Consider the following 18,077-nt stretch of genomic DNA (forward strand, 5'->3'; position numbering starts at 1 on the left):
AAATACCTCTCCTGATCTCGGATTTGCTCATAATCTGTTAAAAAAAAAAAACAAAGAAAAAAACACTTGGTTCCTGTTAGTTCTATGCACAGCTATCTATCTATTGTATGCTTGCAAAAACATGAATTGCACTAATTGACTGTACTTTGTGAATCACGTCTTCCTCATCTGTGTCTCTCCATCTGTTGGTGAAATGCCCTTTTTTTTCTGAGTTTCACATCATGTTGGAGAAAAGCTTCTGCTAAATGAACAAATGTAAATGTCATCATGTAAAAACACAAACACCTAATGGATTTGGAGCATATGGCAATTTCAGTCAAATTACTCACTGGTCACACGGTCAGTCTCATCTGAGAATTTCACTGTCGAGTGCATGTGCTTGTCTCAAAATAATGGACAAAAGTCTCTTTTTACCACCGTGAGCTTGCGGTCCTGCAGATACGCTGACAATGAGATGTCCGAGTGCTGCGGCTCGGGCTCTGAATGTCACCGCAGCCAATGTCCTTTCAAAGATGATGGTCAAGTGCAAGATGGCTCTGGGGGGACAAAAAGTGAAGTATTTCAGCCTGGATTCTGGAAGTGCCCCTGTCCCTAATACACGCAAACAGTCCAGGGGGTTTTAATGATCCACATAGAAGGTTTCACTTTTTGGTCAGTTTTTCAATGTTAATATTTTAGGGGCGGGGGCCTCGCCGGACACAAGAACAGCGCGTCCTCAAACAGCTCTGTCCCGGGTCACTGTCTGGAATCTTATCACTCTGAATGCTGTACCTTCTGGAAAGGAAGTGCAAATGGGATTAAGGAGAGGTTAACATCATCTGCTCGGACTGGTGAGGGGGGCCGGTATCAAATATTGATTTATACCGAGGGAACGAGCGGGCCGAGACTGGGCCTAAGCGTCATGTGCAGATGGATCGATTCATATTTCTGTTCAGTATGGCAGCGGTGCCTGACAGTGGGACAACCTGTGCCCCCCAGTCCCAGCCCCCACCCTCACATGTTGCCAGGTGTCATCCACACTCAGTCCCTCCCTCCCTCCTTCCCTCCCTCATTTGAACTCACTTTATTTTAGTTCAATTTCCACTGCGGTAAATTAGAAGCTTCCTTAAAATAGTCTTCCCCATGGTTTTACTCCTGACTTGAATATGAACAGCAGGCGGTGTAGTGTTTAAAGCCCCCCCTGCAATCAAAAGACCTGGGTTCAAATCCCACCTTTGACACCCTCGAGCAAGGCACTCTGAATTGATGCAGTAAAAATAAATGGAGAAATCAGTGGAAGTAACTTAACATACAAACTGAATGCTGTACGTCATTTTAGAGAAAAGCACTGGCGAAATGAATTAAAAATAACTTGTATCAATTGATTATTGATTATTTGAATAACTTTTATTGTAAATTCAGACTTAACTGTGTTTCAGCTTTTGATGCTAACGTTATGAAGCACATAACTGTATTCCACAAGCCTTGCAAGGGTTAACTGTACTTCTACTCTGACATACTCTGTATCACACTCTAACCAGAGTGCAAAAGGCCAGTGATTTAGCTTCCTGAACTGTAGCCACCTTCCTCATCCCTTCTAGCTGATCTCGCTAATGGGTGGAAGTTCCCGGTTCCTGCGTCCGTGTGCAAACACCACGTTCGGCCATAGCCCTGGACATCCTGGAACTCCTGACCGAGGAGTCTCACAGGGCCACCCACCTCATGCCAGCCCCTCACAAAGACCCCTGGGAAATCTCATCCGGCACTAAAAGCAATAATCTGCACTGTTCCTGCTGATGCATAGAAAGTACCGGACCAGTCAATTAAAATGCTACGGTTGTATAGTGTTAATTACAATGATTTGCCTGTTTACACAGCCCCCCACAAGGTCCTTTTATCAAGAATACTGTAGCATGGGAAGGGATGTGAACCCACATTTTTTGCCACTGATGTGACGGTGCTAACTTTGGCACTACCTACTTCTTAAGAAGCAGGTGGTTTTCCATTACTGCATATCCTCGATTCCCCGAACTAACGGGGGGGGGGGGGGGGGAGTGTCCACTACTGCCATATGTCCATTAAATAAAATGTCCATCACACTGAATATTATTCTACATTAGTCTTGTCAGGTAAAGAATCACTTGATGCTCCATTCCTGGTTTATTTGGAGCATCTGCATTATGCATTAATTATTTTTTATTACTGATTTTTGGCGTTGCAAACGTTACACAGTGTGCTCCTCCACACAATGTTCCTCACAGACGAATGCGACGGATTTTCCTGATTCTAATTCTTCAATCAGTTTTAACTCGTTTGACAATTCTTCGTACTTTTTCTTTTGTGTCCGCAGTGTATTGATTTAAGAAAAAAAATATTTGAAACAGCACAATATAAATTTGACTTGCAATGGAGAAATCTATGCGCTAGATAGGTGTTACATTCCTGGCAAGGACATGCATACCAAAATATCATATATACATATATATGTATGTATGTATGTCTAACATGTATAACCACATTATTACTGGGAAGTAGCCACCGAAGTACCAACATGTCAGCAAGAAAATAACTGGGAAGTACTGACATATGAACAATAGAATTTTGCCTGTTAAATCTGAAGTCCATTAAATTGGATTCCATTAAATCGAGAATTTACTGTATTTCCTTTGCTGCTGTTGGAGAAGAACTCCAAGCGGACGACACCGGAGTCATGTTTTACTGCCGTTCCTGGGGGGCACCATCAACACTTGGGGGTCATTTATAACTGGGGCCAGTAAAAACCTGAAGCTCGTGGTCACTGGCTTTGAATTAAACTAGTCCGTGAAAAACTCTGTCATGGCTTCAAAAACCACCCCCACAACTAACAGTTCAGCATAAATGTGCTGTTTTAAAATATTAGAACCAAGAACCAAGTTTTGTTTTTTGGGTCGAATAGTTGCTTCTTCCACACGTGCAAGGGGGACGTAAATGAATATTTTGACCTGTTTTATCCTGGTGAGTACAGTGAACTGCTATTATGCTGTTATGCTATTATTATCAGCTATTATGTGCTTTTAGAGTAAAATAAAATGATAATGAAAACATGTCTACTGGGCTGGCAGCCAGCCCAGAATTGCTAGTTCTCATATTTTTGCTTGGTCTAACTCTGTCGTTGAAGTAAGAGGTTGAGATGTTTTTAATTGCGGGAGTCGGAGTTTGAGTCGGGCCCCGCTGGGTCTCGCTGGTATGCAGCATCGGTTCTTCCAAGATTTTTAACTTACAGAGTCACATTTTAATGCATGTGCGTCCTGCATGCACTGCAGTGGACTGGCATCTCATCCACTTGGTACCCTGACTCTGGAGCACCACGACCTTAAACCATTACTAATAACGAATGAATCCATCAGTCAATCTTTCTGTTTTCCTTCAAGCGATGTTTCAAATAGAGTCGAGCCCCTACGGCTGTAGGAACTCAAAAGCAGTGATTCTCAGGCCGCTGACATGTTCAGCCTGACCTCATGTCCCACCACAGTTCTGAGATCTAATCGTGGATTCGTGTCCCTGTTGCCTCCGCTCTGGAGAGCCTGTTTTTGAGTACAGGGCAGGGGACCGCATGAAAGGGGCGCTGGGCGAACCGCACGACTTCGTGCGCTTAAAGCCGAGCGCTTTGTAACTGCCAGCTACTGATGAGCTACAGGACTATAAATAAAACGGAGTACGTTTGCACCGGCACCGAAGACGGGGCGGGCCGAGATGGAGGTCTCGCTTTGCGCTGAGGTTCACCCTTTGTCTATATTTGTTGGGGAGAAAACTCCCTGTGGCCCACAGCCGGCCCCTCCGAGGCCCCGGGGGCCAACGCTCGCACCGCATGCGTCCGCTCCGAGCTGCCGTCGGTCGCCGTTTTGGTTTCCGTCTGCGTCACGCGGCATGGAGGCCGCTAAGATTGTCCCTGCATTCGGCCTGCCGCACGCAAAGCAGCACAGGAACCCGCCTGTCACATGCACTATCGCTTCTGGTTCTGGGAAGCTGTGCGGTTAGGGACTTCCAGCGTAAGGGGAACGACACACAATACGTTGCTCAGTTCACCATATTCCCAAACCTTTACACAAGAAAGCGTCATAATTTCACTTTTTTTCTAGAAATTCCTGTACCCTTTCTCCTACTTAGAAAGAGCACAGGAGCAGCACCGTGGCTCAGTGTGTAGCGCTGGTGCCTCACCGCTCCAAATCTGAGTCAGTCTGTGCGGAATTTGCATGTTCTTCTCGTGTCGTGTGGGTTTCCTCCCGCTGTTCAGACACGTATTTCGAGTGAATTGGTGACACTGTGTTGTCCAGAAGCGTGAATGCGCTTCTTGAATGAGTGAGTGTGTGACTCACACAAGGAGTGGGTGACTGTGATATCCCTGTGGTACCCTGCCTCGCACCCCGTGCTTCTCAAATGGGCTCTGGACCCCCACAGGCCTGCACTGGACAATCGGTTATTGATAATAGGTAGAAGCATATATAAAGGGCAAGCATTTTTTCACATTCTGTTTAGGTTTTCTTGAATTTTCTCCAACTGGGAGTACAGTTAGGTGTCCATATGTACACACAGCTGTCCACATGGAGTGTGTGGTATCTAAGTTACAGGAAGGTGTGTGTGCAGGACCACCAGCACATCAAGTTTCTCCTGTGCCCTGGCCCATGGCGAGCCACTAACTTTGGCTCCTCCTGGCTCTGGGTTCAAAGGGAATAAGTTCCCAGGCGTCGCCATGAGCCTGTATGGCACAACTTCACTGCGCAGCCGTTCCCTGGTGAAGAGCGCAGGTCCAAGCAGGAGGAGTGGACATCGGGTGATATTATTGCATTTGGAGCAGGTCGCTGTAATTTCACACTTGGCCCACTCAGTTTAAATGGGAGGTGGGGGTGGGGATTCGGGCAGCAGCCCATAGGAGGTTGCCGGTACAGTTTTGGAGGGGAAGGAGAGTAATGTTACATCGTACGTATTTTTGCTGGTCCATCCCACCCCACCCCACCCCATCCACATCCTCTCTATGCTTCACCCCCCACCGTGGCCGTAGATGACAGCCCCCGTCCTTAGACCTCGCAGTGCACATTATAAATATTGTTTATGGTTGTGTACTCACCGAAAATAGGCGAGGAGCACTCGCAGCCTCGTGGGCCGCCGGGCAGCCTGTCCTTTACTGCCGCCCTGGTGTGCGTGAGCAGTAAAACTTTAATGCCACCATGAAATAGTAAAAGTATCATTAATTTATGACACGGCTTCATGAAGGGATTTGAAAAGGAATGCTGATTCACTGAGCTTTTTCCAAACTCGCCACAATTTAAATATATAGACGGCAACACTGTATTTTTGACATAGAGCTGTGAAGAGATAAACCATCTGAGGTTCTCAAGCAGTATGGCGGCTGCAACAAATTGAAAGGAAAATCTGCAAATTGCGATTTAGAAATGTGTTGTAGTGGTTAATATCGCTAAGTCTGTCCTGAAGTTGCAGGTTCCAATCCCACATCCTTCTGTAGCATCCTTGAGGAATTTGCTTACCCTCAATTGCTCCAATAAAAATTACCCAGCTGTGAAAATAGCTAAATCAATGCAAGTCACTTTGGAGAAGAGCATCTGCAAAATGTATAAATGTAACTGTAAAATGTAGAAAGGACATGCAACCAGGTGACAATGAAACCAAGCGATGTGTTGATTTTGTTCTTTGTCATTCCCTCTCACCTGTGTCACACATGATGTGTGAGCCTCGTGATTTTATAACAGGGTCTGATTATCAGCTGCGTTTGTCAGAGTGAAGGGCCGAGCTCTAATACCAATATCCCACTTAGGTGGCTTTAACAGCGCAGAGTCCAAGGACCATGGAGGTGTATGGCTGGAGGGACTTTGATCACGAGGCCTGTCCGCCTCATCACACATCCATCTGATTGTCATCGGGCCACGCATGTCATTCATTAGCAGCCACGACCTGGCGGAATGATGGCGGGATGATGGATGCAGCCGCTGGAAGCTCCTCACGTGGGGCGATACACCCTGTTGCACAGGGCAGTCCATCTTCAGACAGCGAGAGCGCAGTGGGGGGCGTCTCATATGTCACCATTGGAAAACACTTAAATAAGCGAGAGGATTCACATACGCCTCCTTAATGGCAGGCCTTGAGTGACTGGTGGCGAACTGTAGCCAAAATTGCTCAAATGAACATAAATAAATATTGTTCTTCAAAGAATTATTTATTACTTTCTTTTTCACACTCGTTTTAAGAAATATGCATCATCTGAATAAAATAAATGGCATCTGAGCTCAGTGGAAGATCTGAAAATGAAATTAAAAGTGTCTCATCTCATGAGGTTAGGGTGTCAAATAATTCTGAAAACGGAGGTTTTTCATTAAAAGCTTTTGAAATCTTGTCTGTTCGTGAAGCATGCGTATAATAAAAATCCAGATTATGATTTAGTTAAGTATTAGTGCTTTGAATGTACCGCAAATAGAGCCCACCCCCCCTGTTCACACCCGGACAGCAGATGAAGAAAAGCAGCTCATCCTTTTGTCAGCGCTTGTGTCGCAGCCCCAGGGTCGAGTTAGAGCCACCGCTGCCCGAGTTGAGGTAAAACAGCAGCTTTTAGTGCGTTTCTGCTGAACTTGAGAGGGAGGGTTCATGTGTGTCACGTGGGGGTTAAAGTGTCCATCCCCAGAGCCTGTGAAGAAGAGGACCGATAGGAACACTAAGTGCGGTCGCTGCACAAGTAGGTCATTTAACAATGGAGCCCACCGCTATCAGTGCCCGCACCCTCCACGATACATTAATACATTAAGTGTAATGCACCACACCTATTAACCCCCCCTGCCCAAAACCTGTTATTTCATTCTGCAAATGCACACGAACATGACATGTAATATTGTGGCTGAGCACCAAATGACAGGGCTTCATTGTAAGTCAAGTGCAACACGGTGCCCAGTTTAACCTGAGCGTACAGAGGTGCGGCTGAAAGCGTAAGCGTGCACGCTCCCCAAAGCGTGAGCCCTGAATAAATAATCATGGCTGGTGCGGAGGGGGCACTCGCGCGGAACTGCTGTTCAGCTCCAACACTTGTACAGACTACTTCTACCTCACTGTCCAAGATACATCTTCTTTATGGTTTCCCCAGGTCAAGGGATGCTCATTATAGAACGGAGTACATTTGCATTTATTTATCTGATGCTTTTTTTCTGAAGTATCTTACCTTTTATACAGCTGGGTGATTTTTACTAGATCAATTCAGGGTAAGCACATTGATCAAGGGTACTAGACCAGGACGTGGGATTCAAACTTGGGTCCTTCAAGTTCAAAGACAGCAGCTAACCGCCACACCACCTGCTGCCCACGGGCCTAATGTGCTGTGTCCCACATCCCATGTCCCTCCCAAAACTTTCAAATTCGAGCAATGAGAATAAATAGCTATTAAAAGTGATTTTACAGTAGAGTGTGTAGTAACATGTCAATGCCTTTTTTCCCCGCAGGAGAGAGCACACTTCGAGGGCTTGGGCTCCCACTTGGGGAAGCTGGGCGAAGATGGGAAGCTGAGTCACAGGGTCATCGACCTCACCAGGCCTGAAGACCTCGACGGTGAGTCCGCCTTCCGCTCTGTGTGTGTGTGAAGAAGAATGGAATTAAGCAGAATGCAAATGAAAATATCTGATATTTACTTGATAGTTACACTAACACAGAGCACAAGTCAAAATCCGGGTGAAGCCTTTTAGGGTTGTGTCCACCATGGGACAGTGAGGGTAGGGAATAGCAGAGGACGGTCCTGCTGCTACACCCATGGTCCTTAAGCGATGCTGAGAGACGCTCTGTGTTTACGGGGGAGGTGCAAGCGAGGCAGCCCTGGGAGCGATGCTGTTTGTTGGAGGTGTGTTCTGCTGGTAGCACTCTCACGACAAAGCGTCATCCCTCTTTGTGGATCTGGCATGTGAACAGTGGAAAAGGCCCCATGCACACACCAAGCCTTTGACCAAAGTAAATATTTTTAGCAGTTTCCATGGATCTCCAGAGCCAGAGCAAGTGAGAAACGGGTCCCACGCACTTTGAATAGCCGTGATACTGCTGCGTCGGCACGATTTGTTTAAGGAAAACAAGCGCTCATTGTTCCCCGGGTTGTTTTGGTTCGGTGAAATTTATGTGAAAAAAAGTAACGCAGCCAGGAACACAATCAAAACATTTTTCTGTTATCTGATTATAGATTGAAACACACCTGTCTTTCTAGGTCTTGCATGTTTACGGCTTTTCGGAATTCGAGCCGATTCATTGTCACAGGCTTGAAATGAGATCTTTGCGAGGAGGCCAGCAAATGGCTTGTTTCACCGGGAGCCGTGACCTGTCTGGATATGTGCCGCTTGGCTCCTCCCTCTCTCTGCGTGTCGGCGCGGACGATCCCCGGCTCCGCGCTCGAACCTGCCAGGACCACTCGCTGCTCCCTGGTTCCTGCGAATTACATGTTTCACGAGAAAGACCTCGGGCCTCAACCCCAGCTGGCTGATGGTGGGCTCGATCCCAAGCAAGAGGGCAAAAGGAAAGGGTGATGGGAGGCCACAGGGGGCTGTGGCTGGGTGCATGACTGATTAACAGTCAATTCTTTTTTGCTTCATGCAAATATGTCAGTTTCAGTGATACCACTCGTACAATCAAAGCTTGATTACAGCAACACTGACATGACTTGACGTGACGATACCTGCACAAAATCATTTTGCTGTCAAAGTGTTAAAAAGACTGCCACCGAACAGATCGTGTTACCTAACATAAAAAGACACTGCACTTGATCAGCTGTGGATAAAAACGGTAGTACTCTATCTACTGAAACTCAGAACGTGAGCGACCTCGGTCGTTTCTGGACGTCCCAGGAAAAAACTAAAAAAAAGTTACATCCAGGACAACCCTTTCTCGTAAAGAACAATACATAACCGAAGTAACGCAGACCATCCGAGCAAAAGAATCGTAACGATTTTATAGGCCAGTAAAAGTCAGTAACCAACAATCAGAACTGCCCAAAGAGAAATGCTGTTATAAATACATGCAGTTATTTTATAGATGCTTTAGTCTTTTAAGATAACACCATGATTAATTCCATGATTGCACACAAGATTTTCTCCAGGTTTTAAAGTAGTTATGGTTACAAAGTGCTACCGTAATCGCAAGGCCAATGGTGTAAAAAAATTAAAAGAGTCACGGAATGGAAATTTCTGTAAAACACCCCGTTAAAATGTAGAGCGGCCGCAGACATTTAGCTGCATTTCATCACGAGAGGAATGAACAAAGGGGGCCTTGCGAAGGATCTGCAGTTTGGGATGTGGCTCGACTGCCCTAGGGTGCTGCGGCGGCGGGAAAAGAAGCGGTGCGCCGTGCGAGCCGAAGGGAACGCAACCTCCCGTCCTCGGTATGGCTTCGGTTGCTTGGATTAATATTTGCAGTGCATGCAGCAATCGACTTAACAAGCTGCCAGCGCTCCAACCGGAGGGCCTCGGAAAATAGAAGCCGGGCATGCAGCTAGATAGAATTTCCTTCATTTTGTAAAGCCACGAGCCACATGCATCAGCTCACCACAAAGTCATTAGGTCTTTTTGAGCTCAGATGAAAAACATTAGCAGATCCCACAAAGGGTTTCAGTGTGAGTCCTTTGTTCGCTCACATATGGCCGTGTCGAGGGCGTGAGCCACCCGGGCTGTAACAAAGGGGCCACCTCAGCAGTTCTGGACAGGAAACTGACCCAGCAGCGTTGCTTCTCGTAGCGTCACTTAAAAAAGAGCAAAGGTACTGCTCAGATCCTCATCAGTGCATCTGTAAAACTGAAATGCCTTTCCTGTCCCTTTGTTACAAAATCTTGCCATTATTAGAGTCAAGTAATGTCTTCTTTGCCATTAGGCCGTACGAGTTCATTTCATGGAAAATCTTCTGCTAAATGAATGTTTTACGCTGCAGACAGATATTACCTATTAAAGCAATTTTTGAATTATTATGTTATTATAATATTATTAGAACAACATTACATTAAATGGTCTTTTCTTTTCACTGCAGTGGTAGTGACTAAATAGCACGAATATTAAAATAAACAAATGTGTTACGGGATATTTCATAGGGTTTTAATGTGTTCATTTATTTTTAATGTTACCCCCACTTCTTCATTTCACGAGCTGGCAGAAATTCAAATTTTAATTCACGCAGGAATCCAAAGATTCCTAACAAGGAATTTTACATACCTGGATTTCAGTTGCTCGTATGTACAAGCGCTGGTTCATCCTGTGTTTATGCATTACATGCAGAGAGCAACTGAAAATACTGAGGACAGGAATAAATGCCAATCAGCGAATTAAAGTGGGTCCAGAATTGCTAGACATCTGTAAATGCTGTGATAGAATAAATATGTGTGGTGATGTTAGTTGGAGCCCAGAGCACTGTGATTCAAGCAGGGCTCCTGTGGCAGAGTGATGCTCTTTTAGGACGTGTTTTATTTTATTCAACACGGGAAGCTGAAGCCCTGGGTGGAGCTGCTGCCTGTTCGGTCGAAGCGCATCGCTGGAGCGGTTTCCTCAGGAACACAGAGCAGCCAGTGTGCTGTTCTGATAGGGTGTCCCGGGTACCTCCCCCACCTCCCTGGGTCCCCTACCAGGTTCCCAAGGAGAGACAGATTAGAAAGAAATTCACATGCCTCTTCGTCACGTTGCATGCCAGGCCTCATTAATCACAATGTTTTCTATTAACCGCCCGCTTCCTCTACCCCACACACGGCCCTGCCCGGGTCGCACCCAGAACAGCTGTATTTCTTTACACAATTACACACCTGACTTGGTGCTTCCCATGGCTGCCAGTCAAGCGAGCATCAGTTAATGCAGACATCACGTTCACTTTTTCCACCGTTCTCAACGAAAGACTCGAGACTGCTGAGGTCGTTGCCTAATGGCAACACGGCACGTGGGTTTCCCACTCGTCGGTCCGCCTTAATTAAGGAGGACTGTGGTTCCCGAGGCTGCTTCTGTTTTCAGGGCTAGGGGTTTGAGATGTGGAGGACCAGGACCACCCGCATTCTGAAATGGGGCAAAAGAAGGAAAAGGCTGCTCGCGCCATATGCACTCCGCCTTGTGTCACCTCCACCGAGGTGGAAATCCTGCATTTAGCTTGGGGTCTGCTTTGATGATCGTCTACACTCTGCTCCTGGACTAGATATTGCCCCTGTATAGTATTTGCCTTTTCTTTTTCTTTCATGTATTTCTCCAGCACACTAGAGGACAGAAATAATTCCTCAAGTTTAAAAAAATAACAAAAAATAGGCCGTGTGTATACTGTAGGGACAGTGCGAGTTTGACGTACTTCCACTTCCACGAAAAGCTGCGCCTCTGAAACTATCTGTGGTTGACAAACTCACCTGAGCTTCTGTGTTTGGATGCCAGTGTATATATAAATGGCTGAATCAGTTTCAACGATAAACCAGGGGGTACGTGGGGGTTGGAGTGGGGCTGGGATGTTATAAATCACAGTGAGCCGTCCTGGAGAGTAGACAGCGTCTGTCCTGTAAGCCCCCCCCCCCCCCCCCCCCCTTCTGTCCCCCAATAATGGATGCCTTCTTCTGGCCCGCCAGTCAGCGGATTGGCTTGCATTGATGGATGCCGTCAGACTTACGCCACACTACATTTCATTGCACAGCAAACACAGTTATCGGAGCTGTGCAAAGTGAAAGCAATTCCTCTTGTACGGTCTAGGCGTGCTAAATGAAATTAATGTACTGTGGGGGCCAGTCGTGATGCGGCAGTGTATTATTCCTGGATGCTGGCGGCTCACAAGCCCAATATGTTGCCTCTTTCCTTGGAATCAGATCTCTTTTTGGTTTGTTTTTGAGAAGCTGAAGGTTGTCTTTCATCCTCAAAAGACACGAGCAATGTTTGTGTACACAGGTGTATCACCTATGTTTGGGCAACAAGGTTGTAACAAAGTGGTATCAAAGTGACCTGTATCTGAATGCTGTTGTCAGCACGCTTGCTGACTGGGGTGGCCGTGGGCATCCTAGGTGGTCACATTTGGGAGAGACTTGGTTCAGCAGGCCTTGCACTCAAGTCTCGAAGAGAACAAAGGGATGTTCTAACTTATTTATATATTTCAATGCCTTATGATTTAATTCATTTCCTTCGTGAAGAAATGAAACCAGTGTCCAAGCAAACACGAATTGCTTTTTCCCCTTCGTATTAAAGCTCCGCGCGAAAGTCAAACAGTCTGATTGTGAATGACCTAATTGAAATGGAGGTCTGGACTGGAGTGCACTTCGACTGCTTTCCATCAGGCCCTCTGTGTTCAGCTTCACCTTAAAAGGGAGAATGTTGTATTAGGAATTTGTCCAAATCCTTTTTCCCTCCATTTTAACTCTTATATGAATGGCCTTTACACTACATTTGCAATTTAGGCTGGCAATATTATGAGTGCTACTGAGATGTTGTAAGGTAGAGAATTTGTATGAATGGCTGCATACACCTTGAACAAATATTAAAGTTGAGTCAAGGTCTTCTTTTGGTTTGTTTGCACTTACTGTGGGTGGCTTGATGAGGTTCTCTTAACGCAACCTTGTTCTACACTCACTCAGTCTTAAAACCAGCCCGTTGAAAAGGAACATCAGACAAATTATTATTTGAACTGTGTGAGGAATTTTAAGGTAATGCCAAGGGAAATTCAGCAACTGCCTAACACACTGAGCAGTGGCTGTGCAGGTAAACAATGGTGTCATTGTTGTTGTCCAAAAGGGGGCACCAGCACAGTCGAGGCGCGTGTCTTCAGGGAAACGCGAGGAAGGAACAGTAACGAACCCCACATCAAGCGGCCAATGAATGCCTTCATGGTCTGGGCAAAGGACGAGCGACGGAAGATCCTCCAAGCCTTCCCAGACATGCACAACTCCAACATCAGCAAAATCCTTGGTAAGCCTGATCTTCTTCTATGGTCTCCGCCATCAACAAACCAGAGCCTTGCAGCTCCAATTCAGCTGCATGCACGGGTATACCTAGTACCCCATGTTTCTGGGATGAGTTCTGCAAGCCATGATCCTGCCTTAAGCTTAGAAGTTATCAATAATGAGTGAGTGATTGAGTGCATTTACATAAAATACTTTTTTGTCAGTAAAAAAACCAAGTGAATGCGACAAATTATTGTAATGAATGTTAATCACATCAGCTAAAAAATACATTGCTTCAAGCAGACACACCCTTCACTAATTAGTTTAAATGATATCTCTCCTAATTCCAATGTTTATGTAATAACTGTAGCTTTTTTCTGCCCTGTATTAGTTCCTATGCATTCTGAAATGCATACATACGGAATTTGACCACAGCATGAAAACAAACGCCTCAATCAGGCATTATTGTTTAGGAGTTCCTACACATCATCTTCGTGTTACATCCTTGGCATTAATAGAAGCACCCCGTTTAACATTGTAATATTAAGTATACACTGGATTTCCTAAACTGTACCAGAAAATAATTTAACTTCTCAAAATTTTGTTATATCTGTGAGTAGCTTAAGGTTTGTGTTAATTTCAGAAACAAATATAAAACACATAACATTAACATTCATAATTTACATTATCTTTGGGTACCAGCTTCTATGGCGAAAATACTGAAAAGGCTGTAATTTTTTTTTTTCCGTTTGCCTTTAACATTTTTTCAACATTTTCTGCATTTTTCAATCATTTAATACTGTAAAGCAGTTGTTTTTGATATTACAAAATGTTTATGTTTGATATAATTTTGATGCTTCTACCAGCATTTGCATTTTTTGTTTCAAAGGAATATAAATAATTGATTAAGGAAATACAGCAAACACTGATTATTCATATTAACTGTTAGCATGCAAACGCAGAACCAAATAAAAATGTTTTCTAGCAAATAGAACATAGCTTATGTTGAATCAGTCTCACGTTGCACCTGTGCTTATGCTTGCAGGCTCCCGTTGGAAGGCCATGAGCAACCAGGAGAAGCAACCCTACTATGAGGAGCAGGCGCGGCTCAGCAAGATCCACTTGGAGAAGTACCCCAACTACAAGTACAAGCCCCGCCCCAAGCGTACCTGCATCATCGACGGCAAGAAGCTGCGCATCGGCGAGTACAAACAGATGATGCGCTCGCGGAGGCAGGAGATGAGGCAGTTCTTCACTGTGGGGTATGTGCACAGTGAAGAACAGCAAGGCTTGCCGTGGTCAGATCCGTCGCAGGAGTGCTGGCACGACTGACAACAGTATGCCACCGCGTGAGCTCGGCACGCGTCCTTGTGGCATTTTCCCATAATTAATTCTCGGTATTTCCTCTCTCTTTAGAGGCATAATCAAATGGAAAGTGCGGCATTCCAGTCACAGCCTTATATTTAGCCCTCATGTCATTTTATCGTAGTCTATGTCATTTTAAGATCAGGTGAAAAGGATGGCTTTTCTAGTGCGACAGGTAGTGTACAGCCAGTAGGTGACCTGGCAGTTAAGGTACTTACTATCAAGGGATTGCACATTCAAGTCCCTGGATGCTTGAACAGGGTGTTTAACCACTGTAGCTTTAGACCAAATGTTCAGCTGTATTACCTGTAAAATGAATACACTGGACCAATTGATCAGAGCATCACCTTCCACTCTAAGGAAAAGTATTAATCCTGTTCCGTCTGTACTACCTTTAAACAAGGTACTTTACTTTGAAATGAAACCGAGCTGTCTAAATGGATAAATTATTGTAAGTAGTTTAGTTTATGAGGCTAAGCAGCTTTTGCGAAAAAGTGTCAGCTAAATAAAAAAAATTAATAATAAATGTGCAATTTAAAACTTTCAATCACTTTAGATAGAAATGTTGAATTGTATCTGCTATAATAAAGGTTTAAAATGGAATGCTCGCGCGAGAGCAAGGTAAAGCCGTCTGGCACGGGCGGGAATGTCAGCCAACATCGTACCCTGCAGCCCAGCCTCGGATCTTGTAATGGACTCGATGACATTAATATTGCAGCTCGTTAAGTCATGTCTCATATGATGTACAGCTTTAGCACATGCTTCTAATGAAGGGCCCGTTCGACAATAACAAATCACCATTAATCACCGGTCCTTGTTACTCTTCCAAGCGCAGCTAGGGACGCTGATAAAAAACAGTTGTGATGGTTTAATAAGGAACATTTCGGGAGTATTAAAAGCAATTCCCCACTCAGATATAATTCCAGTTTTATGGCCTCAGACTGTTGTAATTTATGAAATCCTTGACAATAGCTCTCTGGAAGCTGAGAAATTGGGCGCAAACATTATTGCAGCATATAAAAGTATCTGTAAGGAGAGGCTCAGTCATGATGTGCAGGATGATGTTTTGATGCACTCATACAAAGTCCATGCAAACTCTATACGGATAAAGAGGAAGGGGTAAAAGGCAGAAACTAATCAAGTGGCCTCCATCGCGTTGTGTGGCGATGCTGACGCACTTTGCCGCCCTGTGTCCTGTGGTCCACAGGCAGGGACCCCAGATCCCCATCAGCTCCAGTGGAGGCCTGGTGTACCCCAACCCCATGGGCATGGCCGGCACCACGCCCTCCCCGCAGATGACGTCGGACTGCTCGAGCGCGTCGGCCAGCCCCGAACCCACCGTCCCGGTCATCCAGAGTACCTACGGCATGAAAGTGGAGCCTAGCGACACGCTGGCCTCTGGGGACACCGTCAACGGCAATGACGACATGGACTTGTACGAGGACTTCGAGGAGGAGCCCAAATCGGACTACAGCAGTGAAAATGAGACACAGGAGGTGGTCAGCGCCAACTGAGAAGCCAACCCCCCGTTCCACCCCGACGCCCTATGCCAATCCAACAGGTGGTCCACGCCATGCTGGAGAGGACAGAGGGAGACACTCGGAGGACGACAGAGATCTTTTCTGGACGTATTCTTCAGGAGCTTGCATGCCTGTGTGGCTCCCACCAATTCAACAAATATTTGTCTTAAATGTTTCTTAACGTGTGAAGCAGTTTGATAAGATTTTTTTCATGGATTGTGTTTTTTTTTTTTTTTTTAAAGGACATTATACACAATTAGGTTCCTGCCTATAAGATGTCAGAACTTGAAATTTAACATTTAATATGAATCCATATCTCACAGTCTTACTTTTTCAAATTATTATATATTATATTTTCTTTTGAATGCTTTTAATAGCTTACGTTACTGTTTGTGATTGGGGTTATCTGTCTCACTCAGGTATGCTGTGCCAGCCAACAGCTTGTGAATGTGTTTTTTCCTTTTTAATCGTAAACAGGAGAAAGAAAACATAACTTTGACATTTAGTTAAGAAGATAAACGTAGAACTGGTCCACAAGTGTTTGAATGAGCACAGAGGGAAAGAATCCGACTCCCTGACAGTCATTATTATAATTACAATCATATCATTGTGATGAACGCTGTTTTACTTATTGTACAGTTTTAACCGCAGACGTGCCAAACTTTTCATAACCATCCATCACTTGTATCTTAAAGTTTCTAAGTCTTAATCTAGACACTACAGCAGTCTTAGACAATCTTTTGGCCTCTTTAAGAATGGGCACTTGGACAGACCTTTCTTTTACCCTGTTTTCTGTTGAGCTACCGTAGTGATGTACTCAGGAAGTTCTGGATGCTGTTGCCTGCGTGTAGTAGCTCACGTGCCATGAGTGCGGCTTTTCCATAGAGACTCTGAAGCGGTGTTCAGCAGCCCGACCCGGACCACCCCACCCCCACCTCCCTCTGGGGTGCTGCCCTTAATAATCATGTTTGGCCTTTCTGTCCTTCCATGGTGTCTATCTGATACGTTCCTTCTCTCTGTGACTCTAATCAGGGCACAAAGGTGTTTCAGTCGGATGGCAGCTTTTTGGCATATAGACGTCGGAAATCCTAAGTGACACAAGGAAGTCTTTGACCTGAGCTCTCCGAGCGAGTGCAGAAGATGGGATGTGTGACCGCTGGGTGTGGAAGGAAAGATCAGCCAGACTGGGTAGTGCTGGAGAAGTCAGGCCATGTGAATCACAGCGCTATCAGCAATCACAGGAGAAGTGCTGCTTCTCCCTGGAGGAAATAATCGTAATTCTCCAGTGCAGGCCACACAGCTATTTATTTAAAATTTTTAAAGTACTGTGCATTAATTGCTGGAAGATTGAAATGGGTTACAGAAAAAAAATTTAGATATTGTTAAAAATAGCATTAGTAGGCTAATAAGCAAGATGCTCTGCGCTGCATCCCAGCCACACTGGGCAGGCGGTCCTAGATGATGTCTCAAGGTCACAAGGTCACTTCTACGGTCCAGCGCATCAAGGGCCAGCAGTCAAGGCTGTGTATCTGGCTCGGATTGCAGTGCCTCCTGCAGCAGGTCAATGGGGCTTCGTGGCTCTTTCAGGGTCCAGGAGTGCAGCCACTTCTGCCCTGGGGAACCCCAGGCATCGGGGGGCGCCATCTGGCCCCCAAGCGGATGGCCGGAGGGGAATCCACCTCGTCACTCTTTGCGCTCTCCATCAAAAGGCTCTCGCAGAGGAAGCAGCCCAGTCTGGCCATGCGACGCTGGCGAGCGAGCAGATGGAACCAGTGCATCAAGCTGTGGGGGATTATTAAAATGACGGACGATTCGGTTTCATCTCAAACGCGGAATTATTAATGTTTACTGGAAGTCCCGTTAGTTCCCGCATGCCCTTGACTCGGTCTGCCTCATTAGTAACCAGGAGATTTGAACATTCCAGGCTCTGGTCATCATGTTTACCTACCATGGCTGATGCACTCTAGAGTTTGGACTTCATCATTTAACATATTCCAGTGCCCTCTTTAGCAAAAAAGATGCAAAAGGTACAGTTTTGAAAGGTATGGAAGGCCATGGATGCTTTTGAATGTCTTAAAATCTTTTCAGATTTCCGCCAGGTTTTTTTTTTTTTTTTCTTTTCGTTCCTCACATACACAATGTACCCAGTAGGATTTATTTTTAAAAAAAATTAATCCCCGCCCCCTTGTAGACCATAACATGTTTAGGTTGTCTTTCTGGATAAGGTGGGTTTTCCCTCACTTGTTCTTCACGGCCACGCCAAACTCCTGTAGGCTGGTGCTGGATAAAGGATTGTTCTTGGGACTGAAAGTCCATTGCGCTTGCATTAG

General features: G+C 45.4%; 1 protein-coding gene across 7 annotated transcripts in view; it reads left to right on the top strand.

Annotated features, from left to right (window-relative positions):
• The window catches only part of LOC108934708 (transcription factor SOX-6-like), a 158,269-nt gene extending 142,335 nt beyond the window's left edge, over positions 1-15,934 (top strand). For all 7 annotated transcript variants that reach the window (XM_018752755.2, XM_018752760.2, XM_018752756.2 and 4 more), the window contains 4 exons: positions 7,455-7,560; positions 12,714-12,887; positions 13,908-14,124; positions 15,435-15,934. In XM_018752755.2, coding sequence (XP_018608271.2) covers positions 7,455-7,560; positions 12,714-12,887; positions 13,908-14,124; positions 15,435-15,741 — 804 coding nt within the window. In that variant the 3' untranslated portion in view covers positions 15,742-15,934. The remainder of the gene's footprint in view (positions 1-7,454; positions 7,561-12,713; positions 12,888-13,907; positions 14,125-15,434) is intronic.
• Positions 15,935-18,077: the final 2,143 nt, after the last annotated feature.

The sequence above is a fragment of the Scleropages formosus genome, chromosome 11 (genome assembly GCF_900964775.1).
Source record: "Scleropages formosus chromosome 11, fSclFor1.1, whole genome shotgun sequence".
Classification (NCBI taxonomy): Eukaryota; Metazoa; Chordata; class Actinopteri; order Osteoglossiformes; family Osteoglossidae; genus Scleropages; species Scleropages formosus.